Genomic DNA, 23471 nt, shown 5'->3' with positions numbered 1-23471 from the left:
AGAGTGCTTCCATAACTGGCCACACAAACACATTTCCACCCAGGTGGATCAGCAGTGTGTCAGGCCTTTGGCAGAAAAAAGGGTGAGCAGGGACTTGTGTTTACAGACGGGGTCTGAAGTGAAAGCCTGATGCTTTAAATTCCTCATCCAACTGAGAAAATACAGAGTAGGTTGCATTCTCACACTATGGTTTGTAAGTTCTTACTCAGGCAGTTTCAGGAGCAATTTTTACCTTTATTAGACAGTGTCCAGTTGACAGGGGCCGAGGAGAGATAGAGATGGGGAATGACATGCAAGTTACCCAGTTGGACTCCACCCTATATTCCCAGTATGTCTTAGATCTGTTTACATGCTAATGTAGTAATACATTCACACTTGGACAGGATCCTTTAATAGCATTGTTTTAGAATTTTACCACTAAAACACAAACAGGTATTCCATCTTTGAAATACAGGGATCAGTCCACGCTGACCAACACTCACATGCAGTGTCTCTAACATAACAACAACCTTTTACTACCTGTCAGAGCATGCTGAGTGACACCAGCTCCAGTAGAACTAAATGGAGCTGCACCCTGACAGAATGAAACATAAATTAGTTTGTGCCCTCTCTTTGCCTTTTTTTTTGTTGCCAACTCATTTGAGATGTTCCGATTTGCCTTCTAGCAAGGCGCATGATCCTAGGTGCTGCTTGTCGTGGGCAGCTCCCAGGATATCTGAAGCTGGATGTTGCTGAATGCTATCCAATTGTTCCTGGGTAACTCAACACAAGAGAAAAATGTTGCCAAAGTTATCCAAGGTTATTTATGTTTCCAAGACGATCACATTTCTTAAAACAACACTCTGACCACCACAACACAACATCCTGTCTGCTGCTTCTCACACAAATCAGTCATTTTTCACATTCGGCTTTGACGTCACACAGAGAAAAAAAGCTGACTGTGTTAGTCATCATGCTTCACCATCGATCCTGAGCACTACTTAATAATAAGCTGTTTGAATCTGTCTCATAAAGAGTGGCATATGAAGTCCGACACGCTTAGATAACAAAGCTGAACTATTTTTTTTAACTAAACTGTTTTTTTCAATTGTCTTTTATCATAATCAACATATTTCTGCTGCAGCTTTAGGCCAGGACATATTTCATTTTCTCCACTGTTCAGCTTGAAGCCCTAAAGTCTTTTTGAAGCAAACAGAAATGTTGCAATCAGTGTGTTGTTCAAGCTGTTTCAGGAGAATCTTGAAACTCTTCTATCTAAAATTCACTTGTATCAGTGTTTTGCTACAAGCTTAGAACAAGTCAAATTTGCCGCACTTGGTTTATTTCACTGATATAATCATGTTAAAATGCTGATTTGTGAATGTGCTTTAGCCCTTGGAAATGCAAACAAATGCTGGCAACCTCTTAGTGCAGTACTTCATATCCCTGCTGTAAATACTTTCCAGATGAACTATTAACATTTCATCTTTATGGTGATTTGTTCAATTCTGTTGAGCATGTGTAGGCGTTATTGACAAGCAGCTGAATAAATCACCAACTAAACCACTGTTTGGAGCCTTGACAGACAGCATGCTGTGCTTCTTAAGGAGCTGTTACACTGCTGTATGGGACTTTGGTAGGTCCAGAGGAAAGTGGACATTAGTGAAACATGGTCCTCAGTCCAACACGGTGCTAGTTGTCACTGTGAGGCATGACCAGCAAGGGATTAATACTTTGGTTTGCATTTAGAGCAGCTGATCTGGTTTATGTAGAACATACAATAAGATGTAAGAAACCGCTTTCAGAGGAAAATATTGAATTGTTTCATTTTATGTTCAGCGTTTAAAGACCTGAGAAACTGGATTTTGACTCTTGCTATTTGCTTACGAAGGACTGTGACCTGACTTGCAATTTGATTTGACTGACTTGAGACTTGACCTGCACTCTTTAAACTTTAAAACAGCTCTGATGGGCAGTACTGTTACATCCTTTTATTCAGACTTTTTATGCGGTTCATGTTTGTGATGCTGCCTGCGAGGGTTATCTCGCTTTGTGTAAGAGTGCACCCGCACACCAGATTGTTTTCCCAGCAGCAGACACTTTTGGTGTTTAGAGCAGCAAATGCAAAATGTTCCCAAACTCCAGGCTGAATCAGTTCTGAGTTATATAAATCGCTGATGGGAGCTCTAAAATAAGCAGGAAATGTTGCAGCTTATTACTGTAACTGCTCACAAACCCGAGGTCAGAGTCAACAAGCTTCCCCTTAACAAACACATCACTACCACAGTGTTGGTGGACGAACTCAGCGGCCAGAGGAACATGGTTATGGATTCAGCCGACTTCGATTTATTGTAACTGTAAATGGTGCTGAAATAGTATAATCATTAGGACCCACCACTGCTGTGACTCAGGAGGTAGAGCGATCGGCAGTTTGATTCCCGTTTTCCCCAGTCCACTTGTTGAAGGACAAGACACTGAACCCCAAGTTGCTCCCGATGGCCAGAGCGGCACCTTGCAGGGACAGCACCGCCATCAGTGTGTGTGTGTGGGTGGGTGTGTGTGAGTTGGCGCCACAGATGGCTTCCTCGGTTCTGTACCGGAGACCAAATCTTTGTGTGTGTAACATACTTGGCCAGTAAAAGTGATTATCATCATTATAATTTCTCACCTATACAGATCAGGCCTCTAAAGCTGAAGGTGTGTCACATGTCGCTTTGTCAACTCTTGTTTTGATCGTTTTTCATTGATACCAAATGTTTCAGTTGATACTTTCCTCAACTACAAAACAAATTACTGTTGTCAGAGAAAAAGAAACACAGCTTCAACTGTTTTCTTCCCTCTCTTTCCTGAACTGGTGGTTTCCACTACCACCAGTGTTTAAGTAGCAGCAGTGTTTCTTCTATATGCATTCAACAGCGGCACACCATTTGTAGTTTCTCATGGCTCATTAATAATCATGATGAGACATATCTCCCCCAACTTTTTGCATGTGCAGCTGACTGGGGCTAGTATGAAACGAAGGGGACCCTATCACGCACTGTACGCACCATGACGTCACTATTCAGCAGTCCAACATATACGATGCAGTATTAGGGCCACATTAAGGAAAGAATAAATGAGAGGAGGACTTTTTTTATTTTATGTATCAAGAATAAAGTCAAACTTTCACATTTCAATTTTTTTCTCAAAGTCATATTTCAATTTTATTCTGGACATTTTGTCAATATGCAAATTTTAAAAAAATCTTCCTCCTCCTCTCATTTTTTTCCTTATTGTAGCTCTGTCATAAACATAAGCTGTTCATGACTTAGCCAACTTTGGCAGAAGCAGTAAGCAGCAGAACTGCGTCCAACAAAGTGAACATCTATGGCAAAGTGATTGTTACAAGCCAAGACAAAGTGGTTGCTAGTTAATCCTGTTAGGTTACACACTAACATGGCTGCATAGCCTGTTCTGGAAACTTCTGTAATACTGGCACATTTTGCATTCATTTCTCAGGTTGAGCGTCTAATTAAACAACGGTGTACCAACTTAATGTCATTTATAAGGAATACTAATGAGCCTTGTGCAAACATTGCGCCTCTGTGAGGCTGACTGTGTGATCAGGATATCAATGAAACAATTTTATTTTGTGTGTGCACACAAAGTACATATACATTTTCTTCTGATGTTTTTCATAGGTCCCATTCACCAGTAGAGCCCTATTCCTGTCTCCTGAGCCAAGGTTTATGGGACAAACTGCTCTTTAAAAATGTTTGCTAGACCCACTGCAACAAGGTGAACTGCTGCATCACAGACTCCAGTCTCCTCATCTCTGTTTGCCAGCACCAAACTTGCAGTGTGTATGCATGAATATTTGGCCTTGCAGCTGCGCCTGTTTCCATGCATCTTTAATCAGGTCCACGTCTCTTATCCAACAGTTAGATGAAGGTACAGTAACTGCTGGAGCTTGAAATCTGAGAAAGTAGCTGGCCCTCACCATCTTGATGAATAAGTAAACACATTGAATCAGGCTGAGATGCAGTCAGTAAAACTTTCAGCTGGAAGCAAGAATATTTCCTTTCTCCTGGAAGAAATGCTGTTTACACACTGATGATTCCACAGCTCGCTCCTTCTGAACTCTGTTAACTGTTTCCTGCATCAACTCTAATTCTGACCAGTCCAACTCACCACTTATTAAAGCACACACACACACACAAGTAATCTCTGTTTTGCTCTGTGTTTGTGTTTAGTCTTGGTTTGATGTTGGTGGCTGTGTTGGGAAACGGTAATGTTGGGTGTTTTGTATTTCCAATCACCGATCACAATGTAAATCAATCAATAGGAAAATGAGTGTGGGTGCGAATGGACAGGGATATGCTCCAGACAAAAGCATGTCTATGCAAGTGTTAAACGCATTAACTTGAGGAAACATTTGTGTGTGTCTTGGGGCTTATGAGCCTAATTCATAAACATAAAGTGGACAAGGTGAGAGACTGGTCTCCTGGTAAGATATCTGCAAATATTGCAAGTTATTCTAACCAAGGATGCATGTTTCCCAACTTGTATTTTTTTAAATATTTAACACTTATAGTGTAGAAGAAAAGATCTGAAACCCATGTTTTCAGACAGTTAATCAGACTGACTTTCCATCTACTTTCACTTTCTTCCTTTAGGAGTTGTGTTTTTTCTCCCGAACAAACAAGTGTCAGGCATCATGTCTGTCCCACATCATTTTTAGCTGGTTCTGAAGCTGCATTTGCTGGGAGCAGAAAAACTGCTTTTGTGATGTTGCATGTAAGGTTTTCTTCTGAAGAAGCTTCCATGTAGACCGTGTCTGTTTATTTTTTAATGACATCTCAGACGGTGGAAACTTCAAGCTGGAATCACTTTGATATAGTTTTATAGCCTCCCATGCTTCGTAGGCATCAATTAGCTTCAATGACTCAGAGGATTTAAAAGCTCCAGATCTGTCATCAGCTGACACTTCCTAATGACAAACCTTGTCCTGCCTTACAAGACCTAACAAGTCACTTAAGGTGTAATGAGTTATATGTTTAACAAGTAATAATAGTTTACTGTTGGTCAAAGGTCAAGGTTACTATGACCGCACAAAACACGTGTCTAATAGGATACAATTATGAAGTAATGACATGTTTTATTAAAGGGCCAAAGGTCAGATTCACTGTGATGTCATAATGTTCAGCAAAAACACTTTTCTGCCCATTGTTTCATGCCATAACTCATGAGGGGGCTGGGTAGAGGGTGCAGGAGGCGAGACATGACAGTGTTGGAGCTGGTTTATACTGTGGTCATAAACAAGTCTTTTTCTGTTCCTTGAATTGAACTAACGATTTCGACAGTGGTCCTTTTAGGACAGAAGCTCCCAGATCTCATTGTGTCTCCAGTTAGACCTTTTTTTTTGTCATGTTCACTGTAAATGAAGGTCACCACTGAATGTTTGTAATTTTCCAGTTTTGTGCCAGTCACGGGATAGACTGTCACTGACACACCCACTAGCTCAATGTGAATTCTCTGGAGTATTCACTGCTGTTGTCCCATGGGCTCACTCGGATTTCATGTGGACTTTGCACTAGGGAGCTGTTGTTGTAAGGTCCACCTAATGTCTCGGCCAACTGGCTTGAACATTTGTGTTCTCACATCCAACTCCTCCAGCTAATGTCCAGATAATTTCAAGGTGTCAGTGCATGTTTGAAAAGGGCTTTGGTTGTTTTTCTAACTGGGGAGAACCGGAATTTCAGTTGCTGAAAGTGTCACAGGTCCTAACTTCTCAGCTCCTGTTTGGGCCCATTTGAGCTTTGAACCAAAGATACTGATTTATTTTGTTATTGTTAGTACAGTCTTGCTACAGTCAGAATCAGTTTCACCTCCATCTTATTTATTCAAAGTGTAATGAGGCCATGGTGACTACAGAGTAAACAGACACCTACAAAAGTGAAGACTAAGGGTTAAAAACAAGTCACTATGTCTCGCTCAGCAAAATTAAATCTATTTTTTAAAAGCTCATTCAAATAAAACCACTTAAAAATATTTTAATCAGTGACCCTTCATCAGCTGCCTGCATCCTGCCACACCCACACAAACACAAACACACTCCAGCTCAGTATAGCCCGTGTGGCTTCATTTGGATGTCAACAAGCAAATGAACAATAGTGTTTACCAAATGGTTTTGTTGTGCAACGTACAGGATTATTAAAATGGCATCTCATTACAGGCTGTGAGTAGCCTTTTTATAAGAGATTAATTGCATTTTTTCAAAGCACTCTCTCTTCATTCTTATACTGTGTTGCATATAGATTCGTTGTGACCATAACCTCCCTATGTATTCATATTACAGGAAGCTTAGAAGCGGTTGGGAAATGAGCCAAAGGTGGAGCTGTGTTCTTGTGCAGACCGACACTGAATTTCAAACACAAGCTTTTCTGCTATGTATGCAAAAACAGGCTCAGTGTGTTTCCTCTCAATTAATTAAATGTCCAACAGTATATCTTTCACTGTCCATTCACTCTCCTGTCCTTGTTGTCTGGCTATACGGTCAAACCATGTGAATATGCTTAGGTTCAAAGTTCATTTTTGACCTTGGGAACAGCAGCTGAGTAAACAGTCTCACCACAGTGTCCATTTAGTGGATCATTTTGTGGCTGTCTGAAGTCACCTTACCAGATGCAGAGTGCAGTGCTAAATTGATGGACTGTGCTTTAAAACATACAGTACTGTGCACAGGCTGTAGGCACTTTAGATGTTTCAATTCCTATCCATCATCCAATAGCATGAGGGAGGCATCTGATTGTTTCCATACTTATTCTGCATCACAACTATGAGCCCAAACACACAGGATTAAGAGGAACTATCTTCAGAGGCAAGAAGAAGTCCTTTTGGATTAATTTACAAGTAAACACAAAGCAGTTACAAAGTTTTGGGGCCTGATCAGTCCCAGAAGACCATTACAACTGTTTAAAATTATCAGCTCTTAATGCAGCTTCACAGTATTCATGATTAAATGAGGCTTTAGCCCTAAGCAGACGTGATGCTCTGCTTCTAAAGCTTGGCACTTACATGCAGCAGGCCTGCAGTACAGTTGCATCAGGAGTATATTTACCTTTCAGGTCAAAGATGAACATGAAAGGCTTTTGTGGTCCCAGTGATGGTAACTGTAATGAGAATGGGCTGTGCTCGGCAGTCAGTGCTTTGACCCACATTAGCGCTCTGCCCGAGCCCCACGGAGGCGGCATGGAGATGAAGAGTAATAGCTGAATATAGGGTTTGAGACGTGCATTGTAGATTGTATTCACAGAGTTCCAAAAGTTCATAAACCTGAAGGGAATTTAAAAATCCATTAAACGTCCTTGGCACAGATTCCTGAGTGCATCTTAGTGCCATGATGATCTACTTGAAAACAGAACTGAAACAATCTTAGGCCGTGTCTTTACTATTGTTCATGTTGCAGAGAACTTTGACTTGGAAGGCTGTTTTGCTGAGCAGGCATATTCTATGTGCAGCTACACACATTCTCACTTGGGAGCCTCCCAGTACGTCCACAATCTCCTACTGGTGGGGACTTTGCTGTAGCTACTGACACAAATGGAGATTAAGTGCCTTGCTGAAGGGCACCTTGATGGGCGCTGTTGAATTTAAAGCATTACTCATTTGTTTTTCGTAATCAGACTTTCACAGCAAGTCCAGTGATTGGCTCTGCAACTCTCCAGTCACAAGCTTGGCTCCTCTACATTTCATTCAGACTGCAGACCTTCCATTTTTTTAGAAGGATGTTAATCTTCATTTTAGGTTTGTTGACAAACCTGTAAATGTGAAGAATCACAGTGTCTTGGTTGAGTTGTGTTTTCTGTCTTTGTAGCATCATGTTTCCGGTGCATTCTGACAACACCTTCTGTTCTGAGGTTTATATCATTAACCTTGCAGCTGCTACTGACACAAATGGAGTTCTACTGCTGGGCAGCTTCTCAGTCTTTGAGCAGCGACGTGCGACGCCAGCATGGAGTTTGAGGTTCAGTTCACAGGCTTCCTATTGGATCTCATGTATTTTAGCCCTTATAGAGTGTAAAAAGTCTGACTGTGCTCCGTTAAACAATAAGTAACAACACATGTCTTGATTATGTCTGAGTCAGAGAGGCAAGTCTAAAATGAACTGCACTTCAGACTAGAAGCTAATCCAAGACCTGCCGCGTTGTTCATGCCACTGTGTCTGTATATATTTAGCTATAATGCATGTTCTCGTTTCTCTGCATTCAACAGCTCCGCTTCTTTTTTAAAATAATTATACCATAGGAGTCATGGAATATTATTGGCTATTTTGGCTGATTTTGGCTATTTTGTCCACCCTGGACAGGTCGCCAGCCTGTCACAGGGCCTGATTTCTTAATTCTGCTTTTGTGCTGTGCCCCCCTGGAAAGAAGATGATGCTTGTTTAAATAATCCAGTTCTCCTTCATTTTCCTCACTTCATTTTTCATTCAGAAGATTTACCTGTAAGCTGGGACAGTTAGATTTGTGTAATTCTCTTTTTATATGGACTTTACATTTCTAAAACAAAAGACTGGTCTCATTTCTGTTCTGGGGAGGCTGTTTCTAATGTTCACCGGTGAAGATAAACCCTCCTACGGGACATACCAATTTTTAATTATGCATCTCATTGGTATTCCTCTCTACCTGTTTTTATTTTACTGGCTCTAATATAAAATGACTTAAGTCATAGAAATGAGCTCACCGGGAATAGACGCTGATAATTTGGTGGGGGAAAAAACAACAAGAGAAACAAACAACTTGGCAGAGGAGCATTTTAAGCTAAAGCAAAGGGACCCAACAAATTGTGCTTATTTATTCATAGACATACCTTAATTTCCATATAAATGTGTGTGACCTGTGGGAGGCTTGTTTGTTTAGGTTCACTCAGAGAAAGCAAACAAAAATCAAATTTCTTAGCAGTACTCTCTCTCGAAGAGAAAGCATGTGGCCATTATGTCTCCTTATTAGCTATTCTTTGGTTGTCTCAGTATCTGATTTCGCAGGCTGCTATCTGAAATGATGATGTGTATGGAGGTGCATGCATAATATTGACTTACAGCTGTCATCGTGTTTCCACTTGGTGCTGCCTCTCTCAGGTGGCACCGTAGAGCATTTTCATGACAGAAGCACAAAATGGCTTAATTCTCTGGTAGATGCCAGATGGTTTCCCCCTAAAATGGAACTCTGTGAATATTAAGGTGTTTATTGAGTTGTTGGGCCCGGTGGCAGGTGCCCAGGCCTGTGCTGAAATTGTCTCTGCTACTGGGGAGCTCACTGTTTCACACATTGAAGTTTTTTCTTGTGTGTGTTATGCAACATCAGAATGAGGGAGGGTGTCATGGGATCACTAGTTTATTAGATGAGGTGCCAAATAGAACAGATAGTGAGCAGGGTAATACTTTTAAGTTAAAAGACTGTCAACACTGTGAGCAAATATCACAGTGAACAAGGCTGAGAGCAATTGTTTTCCATCAAGAGATGTCACTTGTATTTGTTAAGTTTCGGAGCATCGTCTGGCTTCTGTGACTGCTGCAGACTGAACAGATGGCTGACGTTTTGCTTTGTGACCTGTTCCTGTAGATTAGTGATCATAATAATCCATTATTAGCAGCCACTTTGATTAATATAACCACAAATCACCCTTCTCTATCTCTGTTTCAGGGCTGTTGGCCATGTCTGTCATGTTCAGTAGCTCATCATAGCTCAATTAAAATTAACCAGCCAGCTTTAGGCTTGATGCTTCAGGGCTTCAGCTTATGTTTATAATAATTAAAGCTGCACTTACCTATGTTTTTTTAATAAGAATGGATCAGATCATAGAGATTAGCCCACAGGTAATTATCATCTGACTCTGCTCTACAGATGTTTTAGCTCTTTCCATCACTGGTCTCATTATAGGTCTTGAACCTATAAAATGTTAGTGAAAATTTCCCAGACCTCAAGATCACATTAAAATGTTTTATTTTGTAGTGTCCTGCTGCAAGAGTGGTTAACGTTTAGCACAATGTAACAACAGAGTCTTCATCAATTGTAAACACATGATAAAGACAGACATGCAGTGAAATGAAAAGTGAGGCAGTCCCCTTGATGCAGGAGTTGAACTGTACCTCCTCATATGAGCAGGTGCTTGCTATTTGCTATTCTTTGTCATTCTATTTGTGTTTGTTATTTTGTTCTGCCTCTGATCCTTAACATCACTGTTGTGACCTCAATATGTACAAGGGTCAGAAATTTAAAAACTACACAAGCGCTTGTGACTACATTCCTGTTTTGTCTCTGGTTTCCTGCAGTGAGAGACGCGATCATGAGATTGATGTGGAAGTCCGTGGACAAGATGAGGTGCCTCAGGAAACGATCCGTGTTCCCGTTCCTCGGCTTCCTCGTCACCTTTCTGCTCTTTTTCAACCTATACATGGATGATAGATATGTGCTGGTATGTCTGTTGCCTTTGAGGTGTAACAAGTCACTGGCCCTTTAATGCTTTTCCCCAGTTGTTATGGTGCTTTGTTTTTGCTCAGTATGTGCCTGTTTTTGTCATTTTAGGAGGCTGAAAAAAGACAGCTGGGAGAGACACTGATACACCCTGCAAACTCTGACAGATACATCCACACATTCAGAGACTTGTCCAATTTCTCTGGGACCATTAATGTGACATATCGCTATCTCGCAGGAATTCCTTTACCGCGCAAAAGTAGGTATTACTACAAGTGATAGTAATTTGACCTTGGTTACTGAAGTCTGAACATCGTTATCACTAGGAACAAGAAATATTTTAGGATTTTGCTCCATAATGAAAAGTGATTTCTCTTCACAGAGTATCTTACCATTGGTTTGTCATCTGTCAAGAGAAAAAAGGGGAACTACCTCCTGGAGACGATCAAATCCATCTTTGATCAGTCCAGTTATGAGGAACTGAAAGAGATTGTGGTGGTGGTCCACCTGGCAGACTTTGACCTGGTCTGGTGTGAGAATCTGGTGCAGGAAATCACCAGGAAGTTTGCCCACCACATTATAGCTGGACGCCTCCTGGTGATCCAGGCTCTGGAGGAGTACTATCCGTCTCTGGATGGGTTGAAGAGGAACTACAATGACCCGGAGGACCGGGTTCGTTTCCGCTCTAAGCAGAACGTGGACTACGCTTTCCTCCTCAACTTCTGCACAAACCTCTCTCACTTCTACATGATGTTAGAGGACGACGTGCGCTGCTCCAGGAACTTCCTAACGGCTCTGAAGAAGGTGATCACCTCCAGAGAAGGTTCCTACTGGGTGATGCTGGAGTTCTCCAAGCTGGGCTACATCGGGAAGCTATACCACTCCAGAGACCTGCCCCGCCTGGCTCATTTCTTGCTCATGTTCTATCAGGAGATGCCCTGCGACTGGCTCCTCATTCACTTCAGGGGTCTGCTGGCCCAGAAGGACGTGATTCGCTTCAAGCCTTCGCTGTTCCAGCACATGGGCTACTATTCGTCTTACAAAGGAGCAGAGAACAAGCTGAAGGACGATGACTTTGAGGAAGACTCCATAGACATTCCTGACAACCCTCCTGCCAGCCTTTACACCAACATCAATGTCTTTGAAAACTATGATGCCACCAAGGCGTACAGCAGTATTGTTGATGAGTATTTCTGGGGGAAGCCTCCCTGCACTGGAGACTTCTTTGTCATAATCTTTAATAAATCAACCAAAATCAGCAGAATTAAAATTGTTACGGGTACAGAGGATCGACAAAATGATATTCTTCACCACGGAGCCCTGGAAGTCGGACAGAAGGCTGTGGAAACTAAACAGGGAAGACACTGTACATCCTACATCACATTAGGAGAGTTTAAAGGTGGAAACATTGAGGTTTACAATGTGGATCACAAGATCGGTTTTGACGTCGAGTGTGTACGAATAGTGGTTACAGCCAGTCAGAAAGAATGGCTCATCATAAGAACTATCAGTTTATGGACCACTCCCTCTGTAAGTCAGTTAAAGAAGTAACAGAAGAGGTTTTGAAATTATCATCTGTATGTACCGTACGTGTGTGAGTTTTGGGTGCAGTTGCTATACTGTAAGTTCATTTTGGACCACTACTGGAAGTATATGTCTAAGGGATTCAAAACAATCCATATTTTCTTGGGTTGTTGAGGGATCTGCTGTACAGTATGTTTTCAATGTGATGTATTGAAATGACCAGTCTGTACAGCATGAAGCCTTTATACTTATGTTTGTTTGCAGAAAATCTCTATATAAAATTGTTCAAACTTGGCTGATATCTATTTTTTCTTCTTTCCAAGCACTTAAAAATGATTTCCCCAGAACCAGAAGCTTAAAAAAATGAACTTACCTCTTATAAATATGTTATTTTCTTAGTTCAGACAGATAGATTTAAAGCCTGGTTCCAGCCTTCTTGACCTGCCCACATTTTTTCAACAATAAAATAAAATTAAAAAGTTAAATTGAATTTTATCTCAGTGTGATAATCAGGGTAACATTTTTAGTGAGTCATACACTCAAATTCATTTAATGAATAGCTGCCTTTCTTACAGTTTTTCAGACCCTGAAAATAAATTAGGATGGGTTCAGTGCTGCACTACGTCGCTGTTTCCTACATCGAAAATTAAACAAAAAAAAGAATGGAAACGTTTTAATGATTTGCGAGACTGTCTCAGTGTGTGATGTCCTCAATAAGAACTGGTGAATTGCTGGATAGAGCAGAGCAAGTTTGGAAACCTGTTAATGATGTAAAAGTATCTCATACGCGAACATGTGAGATGCTAAAAAAAATCTAAATGTCCTTTAATTCTTGCATAATTAATGATTCATTCATTGCTTGAATCAAAAATTGAGTGATGTGAGTTACTTCTGCTGCAGTGCAACAATCGGCTCTCAATACATTGGCAATAATTAGCCAATTCATTAGGGTGGAGGTAACTGAACTGGTATTGGACACTACTATTCCACTAGGATCTGTGTTGCATTCAGGCAACTGACATTTTCTACTGACACAGTTGGATTTTTTTAATGTAAAGACAATGGTGCTAAATCATGTCAGTATCCTTAACAGCTTCACATCTTGTTATCCACTTACTGAAGAAAGTTCTTCTTTTGTAAATAATGATGACATGTCTGTATACAATGTTATGTTCTGTGAGTTGTTTGGTGTCTTTTGCTGCCATCTGTAGGTTAATTTCAAAACTGTCACAGAGAGACTCAAGTCAACAAGTGAACCCAGAGGGTTCTCTGTAACAATTACTGGTTTATATGTAATAATAATGTCTTGATTATTGGATTATTAATTGTCAGAAAATTTACAAAAGTAATTTATTTCAGTAGGATTTTAAAGTATTTGTAACTGATGATATAATATTGGCTCCCAGGCAGCTGTGATACACAGTGAATGTAATGCAGTAATTCAGTAATATTATAGAAGGGAGTTTGTTATTACATCAATGAACTAGAATTACCGCTTTGCGGTTGTGTGCCTCCACCATCCAGTCAAATTCATGGGTATAGGACAGAAGTGAGGTCACTGACCTTGACCTTTGACCACCAAAATCTAATCAGTTTATCATTGAATTCAAGTGGACAATTTGAAGAAATTCCCTCACGGTGTTCCTGAGTTATCACGTTCACAAGAATGGGCCGTACAGATGGAAGGATGGACAGAGAACATAATGCATCTGGCTGCAGATATCGCAGACAAAGAGAAATAATTATATGTTACAACTCTTACTGTTGTAACCTATTATAATAAGTGCTAGAGAGTCATTATTTTTCCAATCAAACATGCCAAACTATGGAATTGACCTCTTTTATTCATTTTGTAGATTTATTTAGTTTAATTTTAGCATCTGTGCTGCTCAAATAAACTTTCTCTTGATTTTTAAATTTGTACAGCACATCCATGATGAATCATGTAATATTAACTATAAAATTGAAAACTTCTTCAGGGGACCAGTATGTTTTTGTTGGAGGACCTGAATTGGTCCACGAGACACTGCTTGCCTTCCACTACTGTACAGCATACAACACCCTATATCCTTAGACCCCTAATTAGGTTAAGAAAAAACTGAACTAATGAAACGACTTATTATGTTGATAATTCAGTGTCCAGTAACAAAGGCCCACATTGACGAATAGAATGCTCGATGACGTCATCAAACGGCGACGGTGTTGTGTCAACACAAGCAAGCTAATATTCACGCCAACTGCTACGTCTCTGCACCTTAGGTTGGCTTGCAAACCGCCAATAAACACCATATGAAGAAGCTGCTACGTCTCATGTTGACGGTTTGGTAAGAAGCTTCTCTTTTTCATGTCACACCAAATAAACGCCGTTATTTTTCTCATCTTTCAGCCATGGCTTGTTAAATAGTTAATTACGTGCAAAGTGTGCGTTAATGCTACTCCCTGTTAGCCAGCAGCTGTTAAGAAGTGTTTCGTTGATGCTAAATCAGGGAGCTAGCTCATTTAGCTTGTGTTTTAATTTAAAGTTACTGTATCCCTGTGTTTAACTAAATTGTGTTTTAGTCGAGTCGCCTAAGTATTTGAAAGTCTGCCATTGACTGCAGTGACTGGTTTAATATTTAACGTAGCTCCAACAATATCTTACAGGTGAGTTTGAACGTTATGACATAATGCTTATTTAGATAACACCTTTCAGCTGCTGTTCCCGTGAGTTCCTATAAACCATTATAACCCAAATCATGGCCGTTGTTTTACTGACATTTGAAAACTCAGTAACCTCGTTGCTGTTGAAATGTATAGGCTCAACGGCTATCTGCTACAGGACGTATTACTTGATTTGCAGATGTAACAGGGAGTATTTGCCAATAAACACCATATGAAGAAGCTGCTACGTCTCATGTTGACGGTTTGGTAAGAAGCTTCTCTTTTTCATGTCACACCAAATAAACGCCGTTATTTTTCTCATCTTTCAGCCATGGCTTGTCACATTAGCGAGTTCCTAATAACGAAACACGTTGGTAAGCACTTTACCACCTCAGGTCAGCACGGGTTCAGTTTAGTACTTGTGCTAAATTCAGTGTGAACATACAGACAGGTGACAAATGAAAGGAAAACCCTGGCTAAATGAGTGGCCTCCTCCAGGATGACAGATGACAGCTTTATTGTCATTTCACAAGGACAACAAAATACAGTTAGACATATAACAGGAAGGCCAATAGGGCCAGACAAGTGCACCTTAACATGCCCATTTATAAACAGGCTATCTCAAACAAACAGTCCAATCTAGACTTATAAAACTAATGTTTAACTTTTTATTTCCCACCAGGCTCTGCAGAATTGAATGAGGTGTGGTGTTCTGCCAGTGTTATTTTGTAAGGGCTGCTGCGGCCAACATGGGCCAGCAGATCTCAGGTCAGGCGGTGATGACGCATCTGCCTGAGAAGCTGGTGAAACACATTGGACTGGTACGTGACAGCGGGTATCTCACCTATGAGGAGTTCCTGGCAAGGGTGGCTGAACTTAATGATGTGTAAGTCTGTTCAAGATGTGGCTGTTCAACAGTAAAATATATACACATATAGGGATGTCCAGGCTTAGTGACTGTATAAAGCCTGATTCAGTTCCAGTTCATTGTTTGATCAGAGTACTCCAGCTCTTACCACCACCCACTGCACTTAGCTGAAACACTAAAAGCACATAGTACAGGGTGAATTCTCTTTTAAGGCCGAGTTTTGGGGTTGGAGAGAGAAATGGGGAAACAACAGGTAACAAACTCCCTGTCTGGAGTTAAACTGGGGACAGTACAACTCATGATCTGTGCAAGGCCACCACAGCACCCCAATCAGAGGTGGGGTGGGGTCTCTGTGCATTATTACAGTATGTGCATACACCACACTGTTTAAAGGTATGATCATGGAGGTGAACATAATCCTCTGTCCTCTGCTGGATCTCTCAGTACGGCCAGACTAGCTACTGGACAGCAGAAGCACCTGCTGTTTGAAGTGCAGCCAGGATCTGATACGACGGCCTTGTGGAAGGTGGCCGTCAGGATTTTCTGTACCAAGGTACCAAATAGCCTTTTGCACACACACGCGCACACACACAGACTTCACATGCACCTGCCCACACCTTTGATTTCAAAGAGACGGCTGTGAGTGATACTATACACCGGTAAATTGTGTTAACGTGAGGGAGAAAGTGTTTGTTTAATAGGATTAGATCAGTTCATCAGTGTGGAAATGGACCTCTACAACATATTGATCTGTTCAGAAAAATGAGAGAGTAAAAAAATAAATATAAAGAATTTCAAACCTTATTAGGACCTTTTGTATGGGCTCTGTCTTATCTGACAGCAGCCCAAGTTTTCAGAGGGAGTAGCTCATTTTTACAACTTGTTTTAAACAAGGAAGTCATAATATAAATAGTTTATACAGGGGAATATTGTACAGCAATAAACAGTGAGTTTTCCTTTCTCTTGACTTCCTCTTCACTGTTGGGTTTGTGCAGTGCTTCATGTTGACAGAATCACAGCTTTCCTACAAATAGCACATTTTGCCTGTAAAGTTAATTTACATGCTGAATGAGGACCTGGAACCAAAACTGAGATGAGCTGAACTCTTGAGTTTTGTTCTACTTCTAATGAACACTACACTGCTGTGCCATGATGATCAGATGCTTTCAGTGACAGCCCAACAGGAATCTTCTAACATAGGAGTCACTAAATTTAGGAAAGGAAAGGTTCACAAATAGTCAGGTGCCCATATGAACACAGAACAGGGGTTTACAACTGACTGTGGCCCAGGGGCTACCATTCTGGCTAGAAGCAACCTGAGGGCCACAGCGGTACCTCGTCTCCTGCTTTGTCAGTAGTTAATGTAAATCCATATTTAATGCAATCCTCACTGAATTTTCATCTTGATCTTTCTCTTTTACTTTTCTGTTTCCTCTGAAATTGAAGCTTTGTCCAAGAAACATGCAGCAGAAACCTGTTCCACTTCCACCTCTGTCACTGGCTTTTACTTTACTATGAACTGATCCATGGTGGTGCATGCTCGCTAACTAACATTAACTGCAGAGGAGTAGCCCACTCTAAATTTAAGCTAACCCTTCAGACACTGTTAGTTTTCACCGATACCTGCAAAAAGGCTTTTCCATTGGCAAAATCAAGTAGCAACTCTTTTTAGATGTAGGTCAGTAAACTAATATTTTTGGCTTTCACAGTTGTATATATTTGCATGAATTTGATTGTTCACAAACGGTAATTAATACATGGAAATGTTTATAAAACATTGTGATTCCCACAGTGAGGCTACAACATTGAATGCGTGGTCAGTGACCACCTGCAATGCCAGACCTCCAGGGGAAACTACACCAGTGTGTCTTGTAAGTGATGTGACTGTGTTGATCTCCTCCCAGATCAACAAGGAGAATGGTATGGTGGAAGCATCACGGATCATGAACCTGTACCAGTTCATCCAGCTGTACCATGACATCACCAGCCAGGCTAGCGAGGTGCTGTCTGCAGAGAGCGCCACCGAGGGCCCGTCAGCCCAGCTTCCCTCCACAGACTCCTGCCAGGCCAGCATGTGGATGGGCAGGTTGGTTCACATGAAGCGGTCACAGTGCATGTTTGTGTTCAGTGTGTGACATATTACCTCACAACATTTAGAAGACTTTTTTAAGGCATTTGAACTGAACTGTTTGTTGTTGTTTCATGTGGATCCCAGAAAGACTAGTGATTCTGTGGAGGTCTAAAGAATAAAGTTTGAGCCCTGTATTGATTATGTTGGCTTGTTGGTTTAACTATCTTGGTGTTGATGTTCACACTTACTGTAGGTCATGTACAAGGAAAATGACGTATAGAAAGTTACTGCCTAGCCTTGTGTATTGAATATAGTTCAGCATCTAGCAGCCTAAGAGCCATAGAAATGTAAATCATGAAAGGCTGCATTGGTAAAATGCTTTGATCCAAACGCTTTACAATTTGCCCCTTGTTCACCTGTTGGCACACACCCACATACCGATGGCAGCGAGCTCCAGCACCATGCAGGGCACTTCAGGGTTCAGTCTTGGAGAGGACACTGGCATGTTGACCATGTTGAATGGTGCCACGTTTTCATCAGCTGGCCACTAAAACAACTCCAAATGAATATTACTGATGCTCTGTCTGCTGGATGTTTAACACAATCAACTTTACAAGGCTTGTGTATTCAACTTCAGTCCCCAAGTAGCCAAAAAGAAATCAGCTTTTTTTTTCTGCCTGTCTCAGGTGTCAGTACTTCAGGGAAACAGAAAAATGGTTCTTTAGTGTCCCACAGGCTGTTTAATCAATGGATTTTATAACATATCTTGCTGCAGAATGACTCCTCATCCCTCTGAATGAATTCCCATCTGCAGGAGGAGCTAGGGGGGGATTCTTTCAAAAATTTTAAGGTATTTTTAATAACACAGAAAAATAGGTTTTTCAGGCAGATCCTCTGATTGAAAGCCATCCAATGTCAAACATTCGATTCATTAAAATAAGATATCCACCTTTTAGTGGTTCTGTCCTTCCCACTCCTCCTACCTGCTAAAAAATGAAAAGTTGAACCCTTTTTTGTTTATGTCTCTGCAGAGTGAAGCAGCTGACTGAAGAGGAGGAGTGCTGTATCTGCATGGACGGAAAGGCCGACCTCATCCTGCCATGCGCACACAGCTTCTGTCAGAAGTGCATTGATAAATGGTAGGATGATCGATCAAACTTGAAGTAATATCAGTAATTCTTCTGTAGCTTTCTAAATAATTGAAAGCATTGCAACATTAAAGTTGCCCATGACATAAACAAACACACACTCTTCTGTTTCTGCAGGAGCGGGCAGAGCCGAAACTGCCCTATGTGTCGCCTGCAAATGACTGCTGCCAGTGAGTCGTGGGTAATGTCTGATTTCCCCACAGGGGATGAATTAGCCAGCTACATCCTCAACCTGGCTGATGAGGCAGGCCACCCACACAGACCTTGACACACAGCACAGTGAGCCAAATAGCTGACAAGGAAAATTGCTCAGTACCAGGTAGTCTTTCACTTCCACAGATAAGGAGATTTTTTTTCTGAAAAAGCTATAATACAGAAGAAAGCAGCATGGTTTTCTATTCCTTATGTTCTTAGTGACTGGTTCGGAAAATGAAGGCAGTGGTGCTTTTATGGGGCCTGTAATTTCCACAATTTCCTAAAACTTAGCTTGAAGAAAGGCTTATGGAAAAGGGGATGGTGTTAGTTGCTACAAGATTTTAGGTAAAAAAAAAAAAACTAGGAAATTATGTAGTGGGAAAATTGTTCAGTGTCAATATCCCTAGAATGACTTAACAACAAAAAAGTCATTTAGATGTAAAATCAACCACACTGACTTGCATAATTTTACGTCTGGTCTGTGAAAATTAGGAGATTATGAGAAATGTTTGCTGGAAACCACAGGACCCATAAAATATGAAACCTCATCTCTTAAGTTGTAAAAATCCCAGGGTGCTCTTTGTAACCTGTGTATTGTGGATGTGGTGCATTATGGGAACTGTATGTTGTCTGAAGTGTAAATTTACTATTTGTAGTAAATGATAATCTTTTAATTAACACAGAATAACCAAAAGTACAGTTTCTGCAGTATTGTTTGGGATGATTTAACCCCCTAACAAGTTGAAGTTGCCTTTCATGTGAATATGAACTGAAGATGAGACAATGGATGCAAACTAAAGGTAGTTGTAAAATTTAAACGAATAGTTGTACATTTTGGAAAATGTGCTCATTTGTTTTCTGTAGAGACTTAAATGAGAAGATTGACACCAGTCTCAGTAAATATAAAGCCACAGCACACAGACCTGAGATGGGGAAACAAAACCTGTTTTGTTACCTGAAGGTAACAAAATCAGCCTGCAGCTTCTAAAGTTCACTGATTTAACCTGTCCTGTTTATTTAATCTGCACAAAAGTCAGAATGGAAAAATTAAAGTTCACCTTTGACAAGGGGTTATGTGCTTGGATTGAATTGGGCTAGCTGGTTCAAGTCTTTATGCTACGCAAACTGACTGCTGGCTCTAGCCTTATACTGCTTTTACTATACAGCATCAATCTTCTTTACTTTCTACCCACTAAAATGCAAATAAGTACATATCTCAAAATGTCCAACTTTTGCACTGGGTGCAAATCGCACTTACTGGTCAGACTTTAAAGCCAAATTTCATTTCCACATGTAAAGCTGTTCTGTAGTCCGAACAATGTGACCCTGCATGTTTCTATCCTGACGTGACAGTCCTTCAGTCAGGTAATGTGACCCTGTCATACACTGATGCTCTGATCCAGCTCAGAAACGGACTTGGCGCCCTCTGGTGGCTGTACAGGACTAATTAGTCTGATGTGATTGTAATGACTTGGCTTCCTGTTGTCTTCTTTAATGTTGTAAATAACCACTATGTGTCATTTGTGCTGTTCTAATTAGTGTTACCAAATATATATATTTTTAAGATAAAGATTATTTTCATCTGACTTCGCTAAAAGTATTCTAGTTTACGTTCCCAAACTGCTACTCGTCTTTGCTTTGCATGGCTATTGTTCAAGATAATCAATTTATTGACAGCTTTCTAGTTACAACCGGTCTCTTGTAGGATGACAGTTGTGTAGAATATAAAACTACAACATAGTTTTATTTTAAATATGGATTCTGTCCTAGCTTTCAAATCCAAGGTAGCACTTCTAGTTGTGGTTGTGTGAAGTGGATCCTTACTGCAGCATTTTATGAAATGTGAATATGCATTGACCTTGATTTTTCTTTAATGATATTTTGTTTTAAAGTTGCAGTGATATGAATTGTTCATTCATCTTTGCCTTGTGTGACACTTGAGTTAAGCACCTCTGCATTTGGTAACATTTACTGTAGATATTTTAAGATGCTTTGTTCCGAGTATTAGACCAGCCATTTGCTAAACAGTTTTAATTTTTGGTTGTCAGTTCTGACCAATTGCACTTTGAAATCTGACTGTAGCTTTTGTAGTGTTTGTGCACTACAGCAACAAATGATTTGATCTATGTGGTGGATAATATTATCTGACTTTGACTTCAGTTGATATGCAGCATCAGTCTTTCTTCATCAGATGTAGCGGGAGTGTTATAAGAGAACAGTCTGATTTGGTGGGTGCACGACTACATGACCCACATTTAATAAAATAAAGTTGTCATAGCTGATACTTGAAGAAGGATAATTTGTTTAATTTTGGGTCTAAGGCTGTTTTTTATAATAAATTACAAAATAGTATCTTTTTGTTTGTAAATACTTCTGAACACAAACTGCTGCGTAATATGATGTTGCTACCTAAACGTGATAACTTTATCTTATAGTTCTGCTGATACAAGTCCTAGCAAAGGCATTACATTTACAAAACTGAATGGAAAGTTGTATATCAAAATTTATTTTATTCTTACTGTATTAGCCCGAATAAAGAGAGACTTTTTGCACTTTATGTTTTGGTGGATTGAACATTGATAGCACTGATTACTGAAGTGTTTTATCTTTTGAACTGATTAAAAGACAAGTTGTATAAATCAGATAAAATGTGTTTATCCATCTAATTTAGACATGCAAAGGAAATATGCAAAAAAACAAAAAAAAAACATGCTTTCACTCATCATTGATGAACATTGTCTTTTTTATATAACATCATTTTAGCCATATGGTGAACGGAAATTATGCTGTTTAATAGATAAACATTAGCCCAATACTCCTCATTTGGGATAAATACAGCCAGCAGAAAACACTGTTTTAGTGAAGAAGAGCTGGCTGCGAAATAATGAATAGTAATATACAGTACAGTAGGTTGTTGCGTTACCGCTTCTGGACATCAGAGGCGCAAGTGAGATAATTGTGGTCCGATGGAAAACCACGTGACAACGATTCATTTTTCGCATGATATAACGCTGAGACGTTTCCCCCCCTATCTGGGGCCCTTTTCAAGAAGGAGGTTTAACTTACACAGAGTTGGAAAACTTGGAGTTTTCGGTTTCAGAACAGTTGAAAAGAGTTGGTTTAATCAACTCTGAGTAGTTTGACTCAGAGATAGGCGCGTGCCACGCGACTATAAAAAGCCCTGAACAATGGAGTGAAGACATTACGAGTCACCATGGCAACAGGACCAAGCAAAAATAGGTCTGCGTTTTTCCCCGACAGAAATGGATGTGCTACTACAAGCATAAAAATTTATGCAGTGGTCCTAATACTCTTCCGTAACTACGAGCCCATATTTCGTAAAAAAAAAAAAACAACACGGCTGCAGCGGCGAAAGAGAAAGAGTTAGCTTGGGGGAAAATAGCTGCCCGAGTCAATGCGTACGTTTACATTTTAATCATACAGTGTTCGGTGTAAGTAATTACTAAATAATGTTAGTAATGTTATTATTTGTCACTTGTAAAGTAAGGAATGGTTCTTAATTCTTCAATAATTGAATGAGTAACTTCATCAAAATACTTTTTTAAGATTTACCCAACACTGATGTAATAATATAAGAATTGAATTTTAATTTTCATGTAGGTGTATTGATGGGAATATGTGTGCCATCAATGCATCCAACCGCATTAGGAAATCCTGAAGGGGATTCTAATTATTAGTTTATTTCCAGAGGTCACAGCAAGATGTTATTAACTGATCATCATTTTTCAGATTAGCCTTACTGAAACTAATTCAATGCCACTAACCTGCAATCCTGTGAAACTCCTCTTTAATGTGAAACGGGTTTAATTTACCCCGCTTTCACGGGTTTAAATTACCTCCGTTTCTGAAACCGAAAACTCAAGAGTTTCCCTCATTTCGGGGTTAAACTCTGAGTTTCGACAAAACCTCCTTCTTGAAACAGGCCCCTGGTCAGGTCATAATTTAAATATTTGGCCTTTTTAGGATTGTGAGCACTGAATGTACGAAAAAGTTTATTCGCCTACGCACCACAAGATTAAGATATGCTATGTTACGACCAAGTCAAGCTAACGGCGGCTAACTGACTGCTAACCGATAGTATCACGAAATGAAGCTAATTCGTGGTAGCTTCAAGTTAGTTACGTGCTAAGGAAAAGTGTTAACAAAATTAAACTTGTGAAGAACTACAACAGGGTTCAGGTGCCAAATCACAAGCAGAGTTTTTTTTTCTTGGACTAACTACCGTTAGCTATCATTGTTCAACATTTTTCTGTCGCTTATCAACAAATGAATAACATTATTACATACTCATTACCAGTATGTACTGGTTTCAACCAGTTAATCTCAATAAGTACTCAAGTACTCGGAAAGGCATCGGACTAATGTCTGGATATTTCTGGTAGGTACATTATTTTCAATATGCTTTCATTATATATTTTAACATTAGCTAATGCTCTAATACTTGCGTTGGCTTAGCTAAAAACTAGCTAGCTAATTATATGCATAATATCGAACGGGTGTCAGATTGGCTACCTTAACATCCATAAAAAAACAAACTAAAAACTAATGCAAAATTATGGAAGGATTGTTAA

General features: G+C 40.1%; 2 protein-coding genes across 6 annotated transcripts in view; both read left to right on the top strand.

Annotated features, from left to right (window-relative positions):
- The window catches only part of LOC109956382 (alpha-1,3-mannosyl-glycoprotein 4-beta-N-acetylglucosaminyltransferase C-like), a 49980-nt gene extending 37597 nt beyond the window's left edge, over window positions 1-12383 (top strand). For all 3 annotated transcript variants that reach the window (XM_020593439.1, XM_020593438.1, XM_020593437.1), the window contains exons 3-5: window positions 10292-10434; window positions 10545-10692; window positions 10816-12383. In XM_020593439.1, coding sequence (XP_020449095.1) covers window positions 10306-10434; window positions 10545-10692; window positions 10816-11984 — 1446 coding nt within the window. In that variant the 5' untranslated portion in view covers window positions 10292-10305 and the 3' untranslated portion in view covers window positions 11985-12383. The remainder of the gene's footprint in view (window positions 1-10291; window positions 10435-10544; window positions 10693-10815) is intronic.
- Window positions 12384-14129: 1746 nt separating this feature from the next.
- On the top strand, window positions 14130-21388 carry rnf141 (ring finger protein 141). 3 transcript variants are annotated; one of them, XM_020593563.1, is made up of 7 exons: window positions 14130-14281; window positions 14797-14864; window positions 15280-15483; window positions 15910-16018; window positions 17370-17551; window positions 18568-18675; window positions 18802-21388. In XM_020593563.1, exons 3-7 carry the CDS (start codon window positions 15347-15349, stop codon window positions 18950-18952), a joined length of 687 nt encoding a protein of 228 aa, XP_020449219.1. In that variant the 5' UTR covers window positions 14130-14281; window positions 14797-14864; window positions 15280-15346; the 3' UTR covers window positions 18953-21388. The 3 variants fall into 3 exon arrangements, with proteins under 3 accessions (XP_020449219.1, XP_020449221.1, XP_020449220.1); XM_020593564.1 differs by lacking the exon at window positions 14130-14281 and adding an exon at window positions 14294-14600; XM_020593565.1 differs by lacking the exon at window positions 14797-14864.
- The last annotated feature ends 2083 nt before the right edge of the window (window positions 21389-23471 follow it).

The sequence above is a fragment of the Monopterus albus genome, unplaced genomic scaffold (genome assembly GCF_001952655.1).
Source record: "Monopterus albus unplaced genomic scaffold, M_albus_1.0 scaffold19.1, whole genome shotgun sequence".
In the NCBI taxonomy this organism is placed as follows: Eukaryota; Metazoa; Chordata; class Actinopteri; order Synbranchiformes; family Synbranchidae; genus Monopterus; species Monopterus albus.
The sequence above is the reverse complement of the archived record's forward strand: the minus strand, read 5'-3'. Positions and strand labels throughout refer to the sequence as shown.

Coding starts and splice junctions, on each gene's coding strand:
- rnf141 (XM_020593565.1), top strand. CDS start 15,347: ATGGGCCAGCAGATCTCAGGTCAGGCGGTGATGACGCATCTGCCTGAG. Junction 16,019..17,369: donor TCAGGATTTTCTGTACCAAG/GTACCAAATAGC, acceptor ATCTCCTCCCAG/ATCAACAAGGAGAATGGTAT. Junction 18,676..18,801: donor CAGAAGTGCATTGATAAATG/GTAGGATGATCG, acceptor CTGTTTCTGCAG/GAGCGGGCAGAGCCGAAACT.